The sequence below is a fragment of the Oncorhynchus mykiss genome, chromosome 1 (assembly GCF_057628025.1).
Source record: "Oncorhynchus mykiss isolate SJ-2025 chromosome 1, ASM5762802v1, whole genome shotgun sequence".
Classification (NCBI taxonomy): domain Eukaryota; kingdom Metazoa; phylum Chordata; class Actinopteri; order Salmoniformes; family Salmonidae; genus Oncorhynchus; species Oncorhynchus mykiss.
In genome coordinates this window covers 72,513,715-72,526,843 of record NC_143022.1, presented here as the reverse complement: position 1 = coordinate 72,526,843, position 13,129 = coordinate 72,513,715, and the positions used below count along the sequence as shown (strand labels likewise).

General features: G+C 42.8%; 1 protein-coding gene across 2 annotated transcripts in view; it reads right to left on the bottom strand.

Annotated features, from left to right (window-relative positions):
- Nucleotides 1-13,129, bottom strand: part of edaradd (EDAR associated via death domain) — a 20,374-nt gene extending 7,245 nt beyond the window's left edge. The window contains exon 1 of one of the 2 annotated variants that reach the window (XM_090238829.1): nt 13,016-13,129. Coding sequence is in view for 1 of the 2 variants with exons in the window: in XM_021610021.3 (XP_021465696.1) it covers nt 2,876-2,933 (58 nt within the window). In the remaining variant the exon portion in view is untranslated. Of the gene's footprint in view, nt 1-2,875; nt 3,212-13,015 lie in introns of those variants that run through there. The other variant, XM_021610021.3, reaches the window with a different exon arrangement.

Below are 13,129 nucleotides of genomic sequence, written 5' to 3'. Positions count from 1 at the left end.
AAATTAAAATAGTGAAACATTAAAAAAGTTAGCCTTTTTAGATAAAACTATACTAAATACATTCATGTCACCAAATAATTGATTAAAACACTGTTTTGCAATGAAGGTCTAGAGTAGCCTCAACAGCAGCTAGCTTTCGTCCTCCTCTGGGTACACTGACTTCAATACAAAACCTAGGAGGTTCATGGTTCTCACCCCCTTCCATAGAATTACACAGTAATTATGACAACTTCCGGAGGACGTCCTCCAACCTATCAGAGATCTTGCAACATGAACTGACATGTCCACCCAATCAAAATATCAGAGAATGAATCAAGTACTGAAAGCATAAGCTACAGCTAGCACTGCAGTGCATAACATGTGGTGAGTTGTTGACTCAGAGAGAGAAGGACAATTGTTGAACACTTCCAAAATTAAGGAGAAGCGAGAGAAAGAGCTACGTAGCTATATTTGGTTGTATTTTGTCTTACTTTCACTTAGCTAGAGAATGCAGTGAACTGTGTTTGACTGTTATATTCATTCCGCCGAATCTGTTCAAAAATATTTCTTAAACAGAATGAAACTTGGATAAAAATACCTGAATTTGTCCAATAGAAATTCACATTTGCAACTGTTGGACTAATGATTACTCCCTAGATCAGCTAGATGCAGGCAAGAGTGTGCAAGGCAGTATTGAATGTGTCTGTCACCTTGATCACTGAAAAGTCTCTCTTGTAAACTTTCATTCATAGGCTATGTAGTGGCAACCTTGTGATGGGTACAGAGAAATTTAAAGTGTCACGTAGAAGCCTAAACCTATCAATCTTACATTGAGCTGGGTGACAGGGTCTATAGACAATCACACACTACAAAGGGAAAACCCCCCACGTCTTGCTTCCGGACATTAGCTTCAAGATGTCCACCATTGTTCCTGTACCCAAGAAAGCAAAGGTAACTGCACTAAATGACTATTGCCCTTTAGCACTAATTTCTGTCATCATGAAGTGCTTTGAGAGGCTAGCTCTTTCTCTCGCTTCTCTCGCCCTCTACCTTACCTGACACCTTAGACCCATTTCAATTTGCTTACCGCCCCAATAGATCCACAGACGATGCAATCGCCATCGCAATGCACACTGCCCTATCCCATCTGGACAAGAGGAATACCTATGTAAGAATGCTGTGACGATAGCTCGGGAACCTGGGTCTGAACCCCGCCCTGTGCAACTGGCACCTGGACTTCCTGACGGGCTGCCCCCAGGTGGTGAAGGTAGGAAACAACCCCTCCACTTTGCTGATCCTCAACACACGGGCCCCACAAGTGTGCGTGGTCAGCCCCCTCCTGTACTCCTTCTTCACCTATGACTGCATGGCCATGCACGCCTCCAACTCAATCATCAAGTTTGCAGACAACACAACAGATTACCAACAACGATGAGACAGCCAACAGGGAGGAGATGAGGGCCCTGGGAGAGTGGCGTAAGGAAAATAACCTCTCACTCAATGTCAACAAAACAAAGGAGCTGATTGTGGATTTCAGGAAAAAGCAGAGGGAGCATGGCCCTATCTATAGACACGGCCGCAGTGGAGAAGGTGGAAAGCTTAAGGCCAAAAAGATCATCAAGGAAATCAACCACCCGAGTCACGGCCAGTTTACCCTGCTAACATCCAGAAGGCGAGGTCAGTACAGGTGCATCAAAGCAGGGACCGAGAGACTGAAAAACAGCTTCTATCTCAAGGCCATTAGACTGTTAAATAGCCATCACCAGCCGGCTACCACCCGGTTACGCAACCCTGCACCTTAGAGGCTGCTGCCCTTTACACATGGACTTGGAATCACTGGCCACTTTAATAATGGAACACTTGTCACTTTAATAAATGTTTAAATAATGTTTACATACTGCTTTAAATCATCTCATATGCATATACTGTATTCTATTCTACTATATTTTAGTCAATGCCATTCCAACATTGCTCAATCTAATATTTATATATTTTTTTTTAACTCCAGTATTTTACTTTTAGATTTGTGTGTATTGTTAGATACTACTGCACTGATGGGGCTAGGAACACAAGCATTTTGCTACAACTGCAATAACATCTGCTAAATACGTGTATGTGACGAATAAAATGTGATTTGATTTGAATGGAATATGAACGACAGCCAGCCAATATGCTGTAATAGAAATAAGGCCATGCTCATAAAAAAATGTATCATCCTCCCTCATCTTAAACTGCACCAACCACCACTGACTGAGAATAAGGTGCAAGTCCCTTACAGTCATTGATACAGGAAGGGTTTTTTTTATGTTTGGGGAAATGCCAGTTGTGTGAAGAGAACATTGAAATGGAACCAATAAAATGCAAGTTCTCTGTTATGTCAATACATTCTTACAACTAAGATGTGGAAATATGTATTCAGAAAAAAGTTCTTATAGCCTACATTTAAAAAACAAATCAAAAGGACATTCCAAATTTACAGTCAGACTGTCCGTTTGTAAATTAGTAGGTTGTTCAAAAAGCACACAACCCACTGGGGAGAGACGTCATTCAACGTATATTTTTAACCCACATTTCCCCGTTAGGCGGTCATTGTAAATATGAATTTGTCCTTAACTGACTTGCCTAATAAAGTAATGTGTTGGGTGAAAAACTACGTGTATGTCTTTACAAATATACTAATTAAATCAGTTTTCCACGTTGAATTGTTTGTTGTTGAAATGACGTGAACACAACGTTGATTCAAACAGTTTTCGCCCAGTGGGAAGATGTCATCCTTAACGCATGTTTGAATCTACATTCATCCACAACCAGTAAGAAGCCTATAGATAACATACAAGAGGACCATAAACGACATATCTATATAATTTAAACATTTTAAATACAAGTGCAGACTTACCGAATGGCTCCTTAAACGCCTTCAAGCTATTCATCTTGACACAAATTGACGTACACATAAGAGAAAAGTCCGTTGCACCTAATAGTAAAATGACAACGTCTGATAACAAAATTGATGCGGAATGGCGATACGACTTCGGCGACTGAGTACCCGAGACTGAGCTGAGGGGGTGGGAGGTTAAAGATGATGTAATGATGATGATGCTGCTCAATAGTAGAACAAGTTCAGACTTCAATCATATATGCCTCTTCTCTGATCAGAAGTGTCTCATGTCGAGCAACTTCCCGTACACAATGGAAGACATGTCATGGAGGCCGAAAGACCTGTCTGGAGATTAACCATTTAAGTTCCGCCATTACTACATGACCCAATAACTTTCCTTAGCCGAGGCGATGCTATTGAATACTATATAGCCAAGGAATTATATACAGTCGTGGCCAAAAGTTGAGAATGACACAAATATAAATTTTCACAAATGCTGTTCAGTGGCTTTAGAATTTTTGTCAGATGTTACTATGAAATACTGAAGTACAATTACAAGCATTTCATAAGTGTCAAAGGCTTTTATTGACAATTACACGAAGTTGATGCAAAGAGTCAATATTTGCAGTGTTGACCCTTCTTTTTCAAGACCTCTGCAATCCGCCCCTGCATGCTGTCAATTAACATCTGGGCCAAATCCTGACTGATGGCAGCCCATTCTTGCATAATCAATGCTTGGAGTTTGTCAGAATTTGTGGGTTTTTGTTTGTCCACCCGCCTCTTGAGGATTGACCACAAGTTGTCAATGGGATTAAGGTCTGGGGAGTTTCCTGGCCATGGACCCAAAATATGATGTTTTGTTCCCAGAGCCACTTATGTAACAGGGTTATATTGGTGATTCCCCTTGCCACTTTATTGTTAAGCCAATGGGTTTTTGGTTTGAGTTTGTCTTGCCTTCACCTACTCAACCCACATTTCAACCCACATTTTCCAGAGCCACTTATGTAACAGGGTTATATTGGTGATTCCCCTTGCCACTTTATTGTTAAGCCAATGGGTTTTTGGTTTGAGTTTGTCTTGCCTTCACCTACTCAACATGGCATCTTATTGGCTGGTTTGCGTAGCTTGCTTACGAGGGGGGATGTTCCAGTTAGAATCGTCCCAGTGAACAAGCACCAAACCAGCGGTTGGTTGCAAAGCACTGTACATCAAAAGTGATTTTTATACTCTCAAGTGATGATTTAAATGTACAATTTATATCAAATTGTTTGTAAATGCTATTCGAACATCACACATAAGATGCAGCGGTTTTTGCAGAATATTTGTTGTGCATTTTGTTGTAGAGAATTCCCGCCAGTATTGGCTAGCAACTTACTGTGTCTGGTGGGGGGGGTTCATATATTTTGTACAGTGCGTGAGTGCAGAGTTGGATGGTGAGACGTGCATTGCATGACGTGCCATTTTGTGTCGTTCTTATCAGGTACATTGTTAAAGATATTATATTGTATATTGTAATTGTATTATTTTGGTAACTAGCCCAGTGAACAAGCACCAAACCAGCGTGCGTGAGTGCAGAATTGGATGGTGAGATGTGCATTGCATGACGTGCAATTTTGTGTCGTTCTTATCAGAATAAAGCTACATGACTGGTGCTACATGTTGGAGTTCCGTATCGATGACTGATTGTACACAACGCAAGACGAGTACTGTTACACTTAGTTATTACTGTTGCCTTATGGCAAGGTGCTCCATCATGCTGGAAAAGGCATTGTTCGTCACCAAACTGTTCCTGGAAGTTTGGGAGAAGTTGCTCTCGGAGGATGTGTTGGTACCATTTTTTATTCATGGCTGTGTTCTTAAGCAAAATTGTGAGTGAGCCCACTCCCTTGGCTGAGAAGCAACCCCACACATGAATGGTCTCAGGATGCTTTACTGTTGGCATGACACAGGACTGATGGTAGCGCTCACCTTGTCTTCTCCAGACAAGCTTTTTTCCGGATGCCCCAAACAATCAGAAAGGGGATACATCAGAGAAAAGGACTTTACCCCAGTCCTCAGCAGTCCAATCCCTGTACCTGTTGCAGAATATCAGTCTGTCCCTGATGTTTTTCCTGGAGAGAAGTGGCTTCTTTGCTGTCCTTCTTGACACAAGGCCATCCTCCAAAAGTCTTCACCTCACTGTGCGTGCAGATGCACTCACACCTGCCTGCTGCCATTCCTGAGCAAGCTCTGTACTGGTGGTGCCCCGATCCCGCAGCTGAATCAACTTTAGGAGACGGTCCGGGCTCTTGCTGGACTTTCTTGGGCGCCCTGAAGCCTTCTTCACAACAATTGAACCGCTCTCCTTGAAGTTCTTGATGATCCGATAAATGGTTGATTTAGGTGCAATCTTACTGGCAGCAATATCCTCGCCTGTGAAGCCCTTTTTGTGCAAAGCAATGATGACTGCACGTGTTTCCTTGCAGGTAACCATGGTTGGCACAGGAAAAACAATGATTCCAAGCACCACTCTCCTTTTGAAGCTTCCAGTCTGTTATTTGAACTCAATCAGCATGACAGAGTGATCTCCAGCCTTGTCCTCGTCAACACTCACACCTTTGTTAACGAAAGAATCACTGACATGATGTCAGCTGGTCCTTTTGTGGCAGGGCTGAAATGCTTTTTGGGGATTCAGTTCATTTTCATGGCAAATAGGGACTTTGCAATTAATTTCAATTAATCTGATCACTCTTCATAACAGTCTGGAGTAATTGCAAATTGCCATCATAGAAACTGAGGCAGCAGACTTTGTGAAAATGTATATTTGTGTCATTCTCAAAACTTTTGGTGACGACTGTATACAGTACAAGTCAACATTTTGGACACACCTACTCATTCCTGGGTTTTTCTTTATTTAGACTATTTTCTACATTGTAGAATAATAATGATGACATCAAAACTATGAAATAACACATATGGAATCATGAAGTAACCAAAAAAGTGTTAAACAAATCAAAATATATTTTATATTTGAGATTCTTCAAAGTAGCCACCCTTTGCCTTGATGACAGCTTTGCACACTCTTGGCATTCGCTCAACCAGCTTCATGAAGTAGTCACCCGGAACGCATTTCAATCAACAAGTGTGCCTTGTTAAAAGTTCATTTGTGGAATTTCTTTCCTTAATGCGTTTGAGCCAATCAGTTGTATTGTAACAAGGTATTTATTTTTTATGTTTTTATTTTATTTCACCTTTACAACTGCGACCTGGCCAAGATACAGCAAAGCAGTGCGACAAAAACAACAACACAGAGTTACACATGGGATAAACAAATGTACAGTCAATAACACAATAGAAAAATCTATATACAGTGTGTGCAAATGTAGTGAGATTAGGGAGGTAAGGCAATAAATAGGCCATAGTGGAAAAATAATTACAATTTAGCGTTAACACTGGATATATATATGTGCAGATGATGATGTGCAAGTAGAGATACTGGGGTGCAAAAGAGCAAAAATAAATAACAATATGGGGATGTGGTAGTTGGGTGGGCTATTTACAGATGGGCTGTGTACAGGTGCAGTGATCAGTAAGCTTATGAACACTCCTTCCGAGGCCTCCAACTGCTTTTAAATGCAAGTAAAACTAAGTGCATGCTCTTCAACTTCGCTGCCCGCACCCTCCTGCCCGACTAGCATCACAACTCTGGACGGTTCTAAGTTGGAACGGTTGAAGAGCATGCATTTAGTTTTACTAGCCTTTAAGAGCAGTTGGAGGCCACGGAAGGAGTGTTGTATGGCATTAAAGCTCGTCTGGAGGTTAGTTAACACAGTGCCCAAAGAAGGGCCACATGTATACAGAATGGTGTTGTCTGCGTAGAGGTGGATCAGAGAATCACCAGCAGCAAGAGCGACGTCATTGATAGATACAGAGAAAAGAGTCGGCCCGAGAATTGAACCCTGTGGCACCCCCATAGAGACTGCCAGAGGTCCGGACAACAGGCTCTCCGATATGACACACTGAACTCTGAGAAGTAGTTGGTGAACCAGGCGAGGCAGTCATTTGAGAAACCAAGGATGTTGAGTTTGTCTAGAGTGTCTCCCCCTTTGAAGAGGGGTATGACCGCGGCAGCTATCCAATCTTTAGGGATCTCAGACAATATAACAGAGAGGTTGAACAGGCTAGTAATAGGGGTTGCAACAATTGCGGCGGATAATTTTATAAAGAGAGGGCCCAGATTGTCTAGCCCAGCTGATTTGTAGGGGTCCAGAAATGGCAACTCTTTCATATCATTTAGCTATCTGGATTTGGGTGAAGGAGATGCAGGGGGTGGGGGGGTGGCTGGGGTAGGGGTAGCCAGGTGGTAAGCATGGTCAGCCTTAGAAAAATGCTTATTGAAACTCTCGATTATCGTGGATTTATCGGTGGTGACAGTGCTTCCTAGCCTCAGTGCAGTGGGCAGCTGGGAAGAGGTGCTCTTATTCTCCATGGACATTACAGTGTCGCAAAACTTTTTGTAACTTGTGCTACAGGATGCAAATTACTATTTGAAAAAGCTAGCCTTTGCTTTCCTAACTGCCTGTGTATATTGGTTCTTAACTTACCTGAAAGTTGCATATCGCGGGGACTATTTGATGCTAATTCAGTACGCCACATGATGTTTTTGTGCTGGTCAATGGCAGCCAAGTCTGGAGTGAACCAAGGGCTATATCTGATCTTAGTTCTACATTTTTTGAACGGGGCATGCTTATTTAAGATGGTGAGGAAAGCACTTTTAAAGAATAACCAGGCACCCTTTACTGACGGGATGAGGTCAATATCCTTCCAGGATACCCGGGCCAGGTCGATTAGAAAGGCCTGCTCGCTGAAGTGTTTTAGGGAGCGTTTGACAGAGAAGGGTGGTCGTTTGACAGTGGACCCATTACGGACGCAGGCAATGAGGCAGTGATCGCTGGGATCCTGGTTAAAGACAGCAGAGGTGTATTTAGAGGGCAGGTTGGTCAGGAGCATATCCCAGTTTAGGTCACCTAACAGTACGAACTCTGAAGATAAATTGGGGGCAATCAATTAACATGTGGAGTCCAGGGCACAGGTAGGCGTGGTATACAGAAGATAGCCCTATTTGGTAAAAGCCCAATTCCATATTATGGCAAGAACAGCTCAAATAACCAAAGAGAAACAACAGTCCATCATTACTTTAAGATATGAAGGTCTGTCAAAATGTTGAACGTTTCTTCAAGTGCAGTCGCAAAAACCATCAAGAGCTATAATGAAACTGGCTCTAATGAGGACAGCCACAGGAAAGGAACACCCAGAGTTACCTCTGCTGCAGAGGATACGTTCATTAGAGTTAACAGCCTCAGAAATTGCAGCCCAAATAAATGCTTCAGAGTTCAAGTCACAGACACATCTCAACAACAACTGTTCAGAGGAGACTACGTGAATCAGGCCTTCATGGTCCAATTGCTGCAAAGAAACCACTACTAAAGGACACCAATAATAATAAAAAACTTATTTGGGCCAAGAAACACGAGCAATGGACATTAGACAGGGGGAAATCTGTCCTTTGGACTGAGTCAAAATTTGAGATTTTTGGTTCTAATCTTTGTGTCTTTGTGAGATGCAGAGTAGGTGAACGGATGATGTCTGAATGTGTGGTTCCCACCGTGAAGCATGGAGGAGGAGGTGTGATGGTGTGGGGGTGCTTTGCTGGTGACACTGATGGTGATTTATTTAGAATTCAAGGCACACTTAACCAGCTTTGCTACCACAGCATTCTGCAGCAATACCCCATCCCATCTGGTTTGCGCATAGTAGGACTATCATTTGTTTTTCAACAGGACAATGATCCAACACACCTCCAGGCTGTGTAAGGGCTATTTGACCAAAAAGGAGAGTGATGGAGTACTGTATCAGATGACCTAGGGATGACCTGGCCTCCATAATCACCCAACCTCAACCCAATTGAGATGGTTTGGGATGAGTTGGACCGCAGAGTGAAGGAAAAGCAGCCAACAAGTGCTCAGCATATGTGGGAACTCTTTCAACACTGTTGGAAAAGCATTCCAGGTGAGGCTTGTTGAGAGAATCCCAAGAGGCATGTATGAGAGCATCGGCTGTTCTGGACGACTGTGTGATCACGCTCTCTGTAGCCGACTTGAGTAAGACCTTTAAACAAGTCAACATACACAAGGCTGCGGGGCCAGACGGATTATCAGGACGTGTGCTCCGGGCATGTTCTGACCAACTGGCAGGTGTCTTCACTGACATTTTCAACATGTCCATGATTGAGTCTGTAATACCAACATGCTTCAAGCAGACCACCATAGTCCCTGTGCCCAAGAACACAAAGGCAATCTGCCTAAATGACTACAGAGCCGTAGCACTCCCGTTCGTAGCCATGAAGTGCTTTGAGAGGCTGGTAATGGCTCACATAAACACCATTATCCCAGAAACCCTAGACCCACTCCAATTTGCATACCGCCCAAGATCCACAGATGATGCAATCTCTATTGCACTCCACACTGCCCTTTCCCACCTGGACAAAAGGAACACCTATGTGAGAATGCTGTTCATTGATTACAGCTCAGCGTTCAACACCATAGTACCCTCAAAGCTCATCACCAAGCTAAGGATCCTGGGACTAAACACCTCCCTCTGCGACTGGATCCTGGACTCCCTGACAGGCTGCCCCCAGGTGGTGAGGGTAGGTAGCAACACATTTGCCACACTGATCCTCAACACGTGTTCAGCCCCCTCCTGAACTCCCTGTTCACCCAAGACTGCATGGCCAGGCACGACTCCAACACCATCATTAAGTTTGCTGACGACACCGACAACGACGAGACAGCATATAGGGAGGAGGTAGGACACCTGGCCGGGTGGTGCCAGAATAACAACCTGTCCCTCAACGTAACCAAGACTAAGGAGATGATTGTGGACTACAGGAAAAGGAGCACCGAGCACGTCCCCATTCTCATCGACGGGGCTGTCATGGAGCAGGTTGAGAGCTTCAAATTCCTTGGTGTCCACAAGATTGGTCCAAATACACCAAGATAGTCATGAAGAGGGCACGACAAAGCCTATTTCCCCTCAGGAAACTAAAAAGATTTGGCATGGGTCCTGAGATCCTCAAAAGGTTCTACAGCTGCAACATCGAGAGCATCCTGACCGGTTGCATCACTGCCTGGTGTGGCAATTGCTCTGCCTCCGACCGCATGGCACTTCAGAGGGTAGTGCGTACGGCCCAGTACATCACTGGACCATCCAGGACCTCTACACCAGGCGGTGTCAGAGGAAGGCCCTAAAAATTGTCAAAGACCCCAGCCACCCCAGCCAGCGGTACCGGAGTGCCAAGTCTAGGACAAAAAGGCTTCTCAACTGTTTTTACCCCCATAAGACTCCTGAACAGGTAACCAAAAGGTTACCCGGACTATTTGCATTGTGTGCCCCCCCCCCCAACCCCTCTTTTACGCTGCTGATACTCTCTGTTTATCATATATGCATAGTCACTTTAACTATACATTCATGTACATACTACCTAAATTGGCCCGACCAACCAGTGCTCCTGCACGTTGGCTAACCCGTCTATCTGCATTGTGTCCTACCACCACCCGCCAACCCCTCTTTTTACACTTCTGCTACTCTCTGTTCATCATATATGCATAGTCACTTTAACGATACCTACATGTACATACTACCTCAATAAGCCTGACTAACAGGTGTCTGTATATAGCCTTGCTACTCTTTTTTCAAATGTATTTTTACTGTTGTTTTATTTCTTTACTTACTTACCTACACGCACACACACACACACTTTTTATTTCGTACCATTGGTTAGAACCTGTAAGTCAGCATTTCACGGTAAGGTTTACACCTGTTGTATTCGGCGCACGTGACAAATAAACTTTGATTTGATTTGCAGAGTGTGCAAAGCTGTTATCAAGGCAAATTGTGGCTACTTTGAAGAATCTCAAATCTCAAATATATTTTGATTTGTTTAACACTTTTTTGGTTACTACATGATTCCTTATGTGTTATTTCAAGGGTTTGATGTCTTCACTATTATTCTTCAATATAGAAAATAGGGAAAATAAAGAAAAACCCTTGAGTGAGTAGGTGTGTCCAAACTTTTGACTGGTACTGTAGGTCTCATAACACTGTTGTCGAAAATGGCCTAACAGTAATCATGCTTCAGCCAAAGGCAGCCATGCCACTTGGTGTGCAGAGGAGATTTTGCCTAATCTTGATGCATCATGATGCATTTATAAGTTATATTCTTCAAGAATCAATGTATATCAGTAGCTTTAGCTACAGTATTGAAATGTGAACATTGAACAGTAGGAAACATCCCAGAATGAAATATAGCAGCCGATCCAATAGGCTTGATACATTGTATGCGCTAGACTCCAGTAGAAACTAATGTTGAAATAAATGTTGGTGGTGTCCGCTATGTGAAAAAAAAACACACATTGTGATATGGGAAATAATAAACAGATACTTTCTTTGACACTGCCTTGACTGTTAAAGCAGTGATACAATGTAACAAGGTTGCATTGCATCATGGTATCATTTAATGGCTTACTTGCAATGCACCATTGCGTTTGCACTGCGCAAGAGATTCTTCCTTTCTAAAGTGTATTTTGCAGATTCAAATGTAAAGGTGCTGCCATCTGCTGTCATGTATGAGTACGTCATGTATGGGTACGAACACAGGTTCCCTTCGAAATGCAATGCAACACCTGCTTTTAGGCCTATGCATTTATTACGACTTAATTTCAGTCTATAGTCTAGGCCTGAATCAATGCGCGATATTATGTTCTTTACGCATAAATTATTTCGGAGCCTATCCTGTTTACTGTTTAAAGTGTTGTTTTGGCAAGCAGATGTTCTTGTGGAAAGATGAAATATGCCCAGAATTTGCCATTATTCTTCACGAGGCATGATTCACTGCGTAAAACTGGTAGGTGACTTTGAAAGAGACAATCATTTGGCTTCAGTTTTCCTGGGGTGTAACCATTCATCAAAACAGTTGCTAAAGGTTCCATTTTTCAACGAAAATAAGAGTTCCTATTGGAGAAATGCAAGTATGCATCTCCCAGTTTCGTTCCGTTTGGTTTCTTGTGAATACACCCCTGGGCTCGGTGCGTTGTGTCGCCTAACGCACACTTTTGTGACTCCGTCATTACGCACAACTACTTAAAACGTTCGCCCAATCAGATGAGGAGCTTGAACCCCAGGAAATAATTAGTGTCACGGCAGCAGCACCAGCTGGATCATATCCACATTAAGGCTTCCGGATTTTGAATTTAGCCTTCAAAATAAAAGTCAGCGGTAAAAACGCTAGGCGTATGATACAAAATCTATATATTTTTGCAGCTTTATATAGTGCATAATGTGAAAAGCCAGCAGCAAGCTGTGCAACACAGTCCCCCTTGAAAACAAATAATATTTGGTTTCTAGAAACTCTACTGAGTATTTTGGGGTGGGAAATACTCAGTAGGGTCTCTACTAACCAAATATGATTAATTTTGGAGGGGGAATGTGTTGCACTGCCCATTGCTGGCATTTCACTCTGCCCCCTCCGTAGCCCCCAATGCAATACACTCTAATACACCGTGCAAGAGATCTGTATTAGTTTGAACAGCAGTAGCAGTGTGTGGGTAAAATCCCTGGGGAAGCCAAGCCAGGACAATAATGCCATATTACAACCTGTATTGTGATATTTGCATTATTTCCTCAATAACCTGTTAGTTCATATGCCTTGCCACTGTGATAAATAGGCCTAAGGCTGAGACAATAAGAAGACACAGTGGCAGAATAAATTCAACCACACCTTTGTTTCATCACAAAACTGGAGCGCAACATCTGTCTAGTGGAGTCCGCAAGGCTGACATGACTGACAGCATGGTCAATCAAGTTAATGTTTTCGTCATTTTCGGACTACTAAACGAACACAGGAAAGTTACAACAAGTCGCAAAGAAAACAGGAGCTGCTTCCACTATTCCAGCACCATTTCAACATCATCAAATCACCTATGCTAATAGATGTCTAATATAGTGACAATTAAAAGATTCCCAAAACAATTTAGTCCAATAAACGTAAGCTAAATACCATGTGGCTGTCTATTGGTACTGATTTGTGTGTGTGTACATAAGTAGAAAAACATGTTGGCTCACCCTACATGTAGAGAAACACCAATGCCATCCTCCTTTCTTTCATGTTGCTGAAACAATCTATGACTGTCATACAGTACACACTTTTAGTTTCTGTTGTCCTAGGCTTGCTCGCTA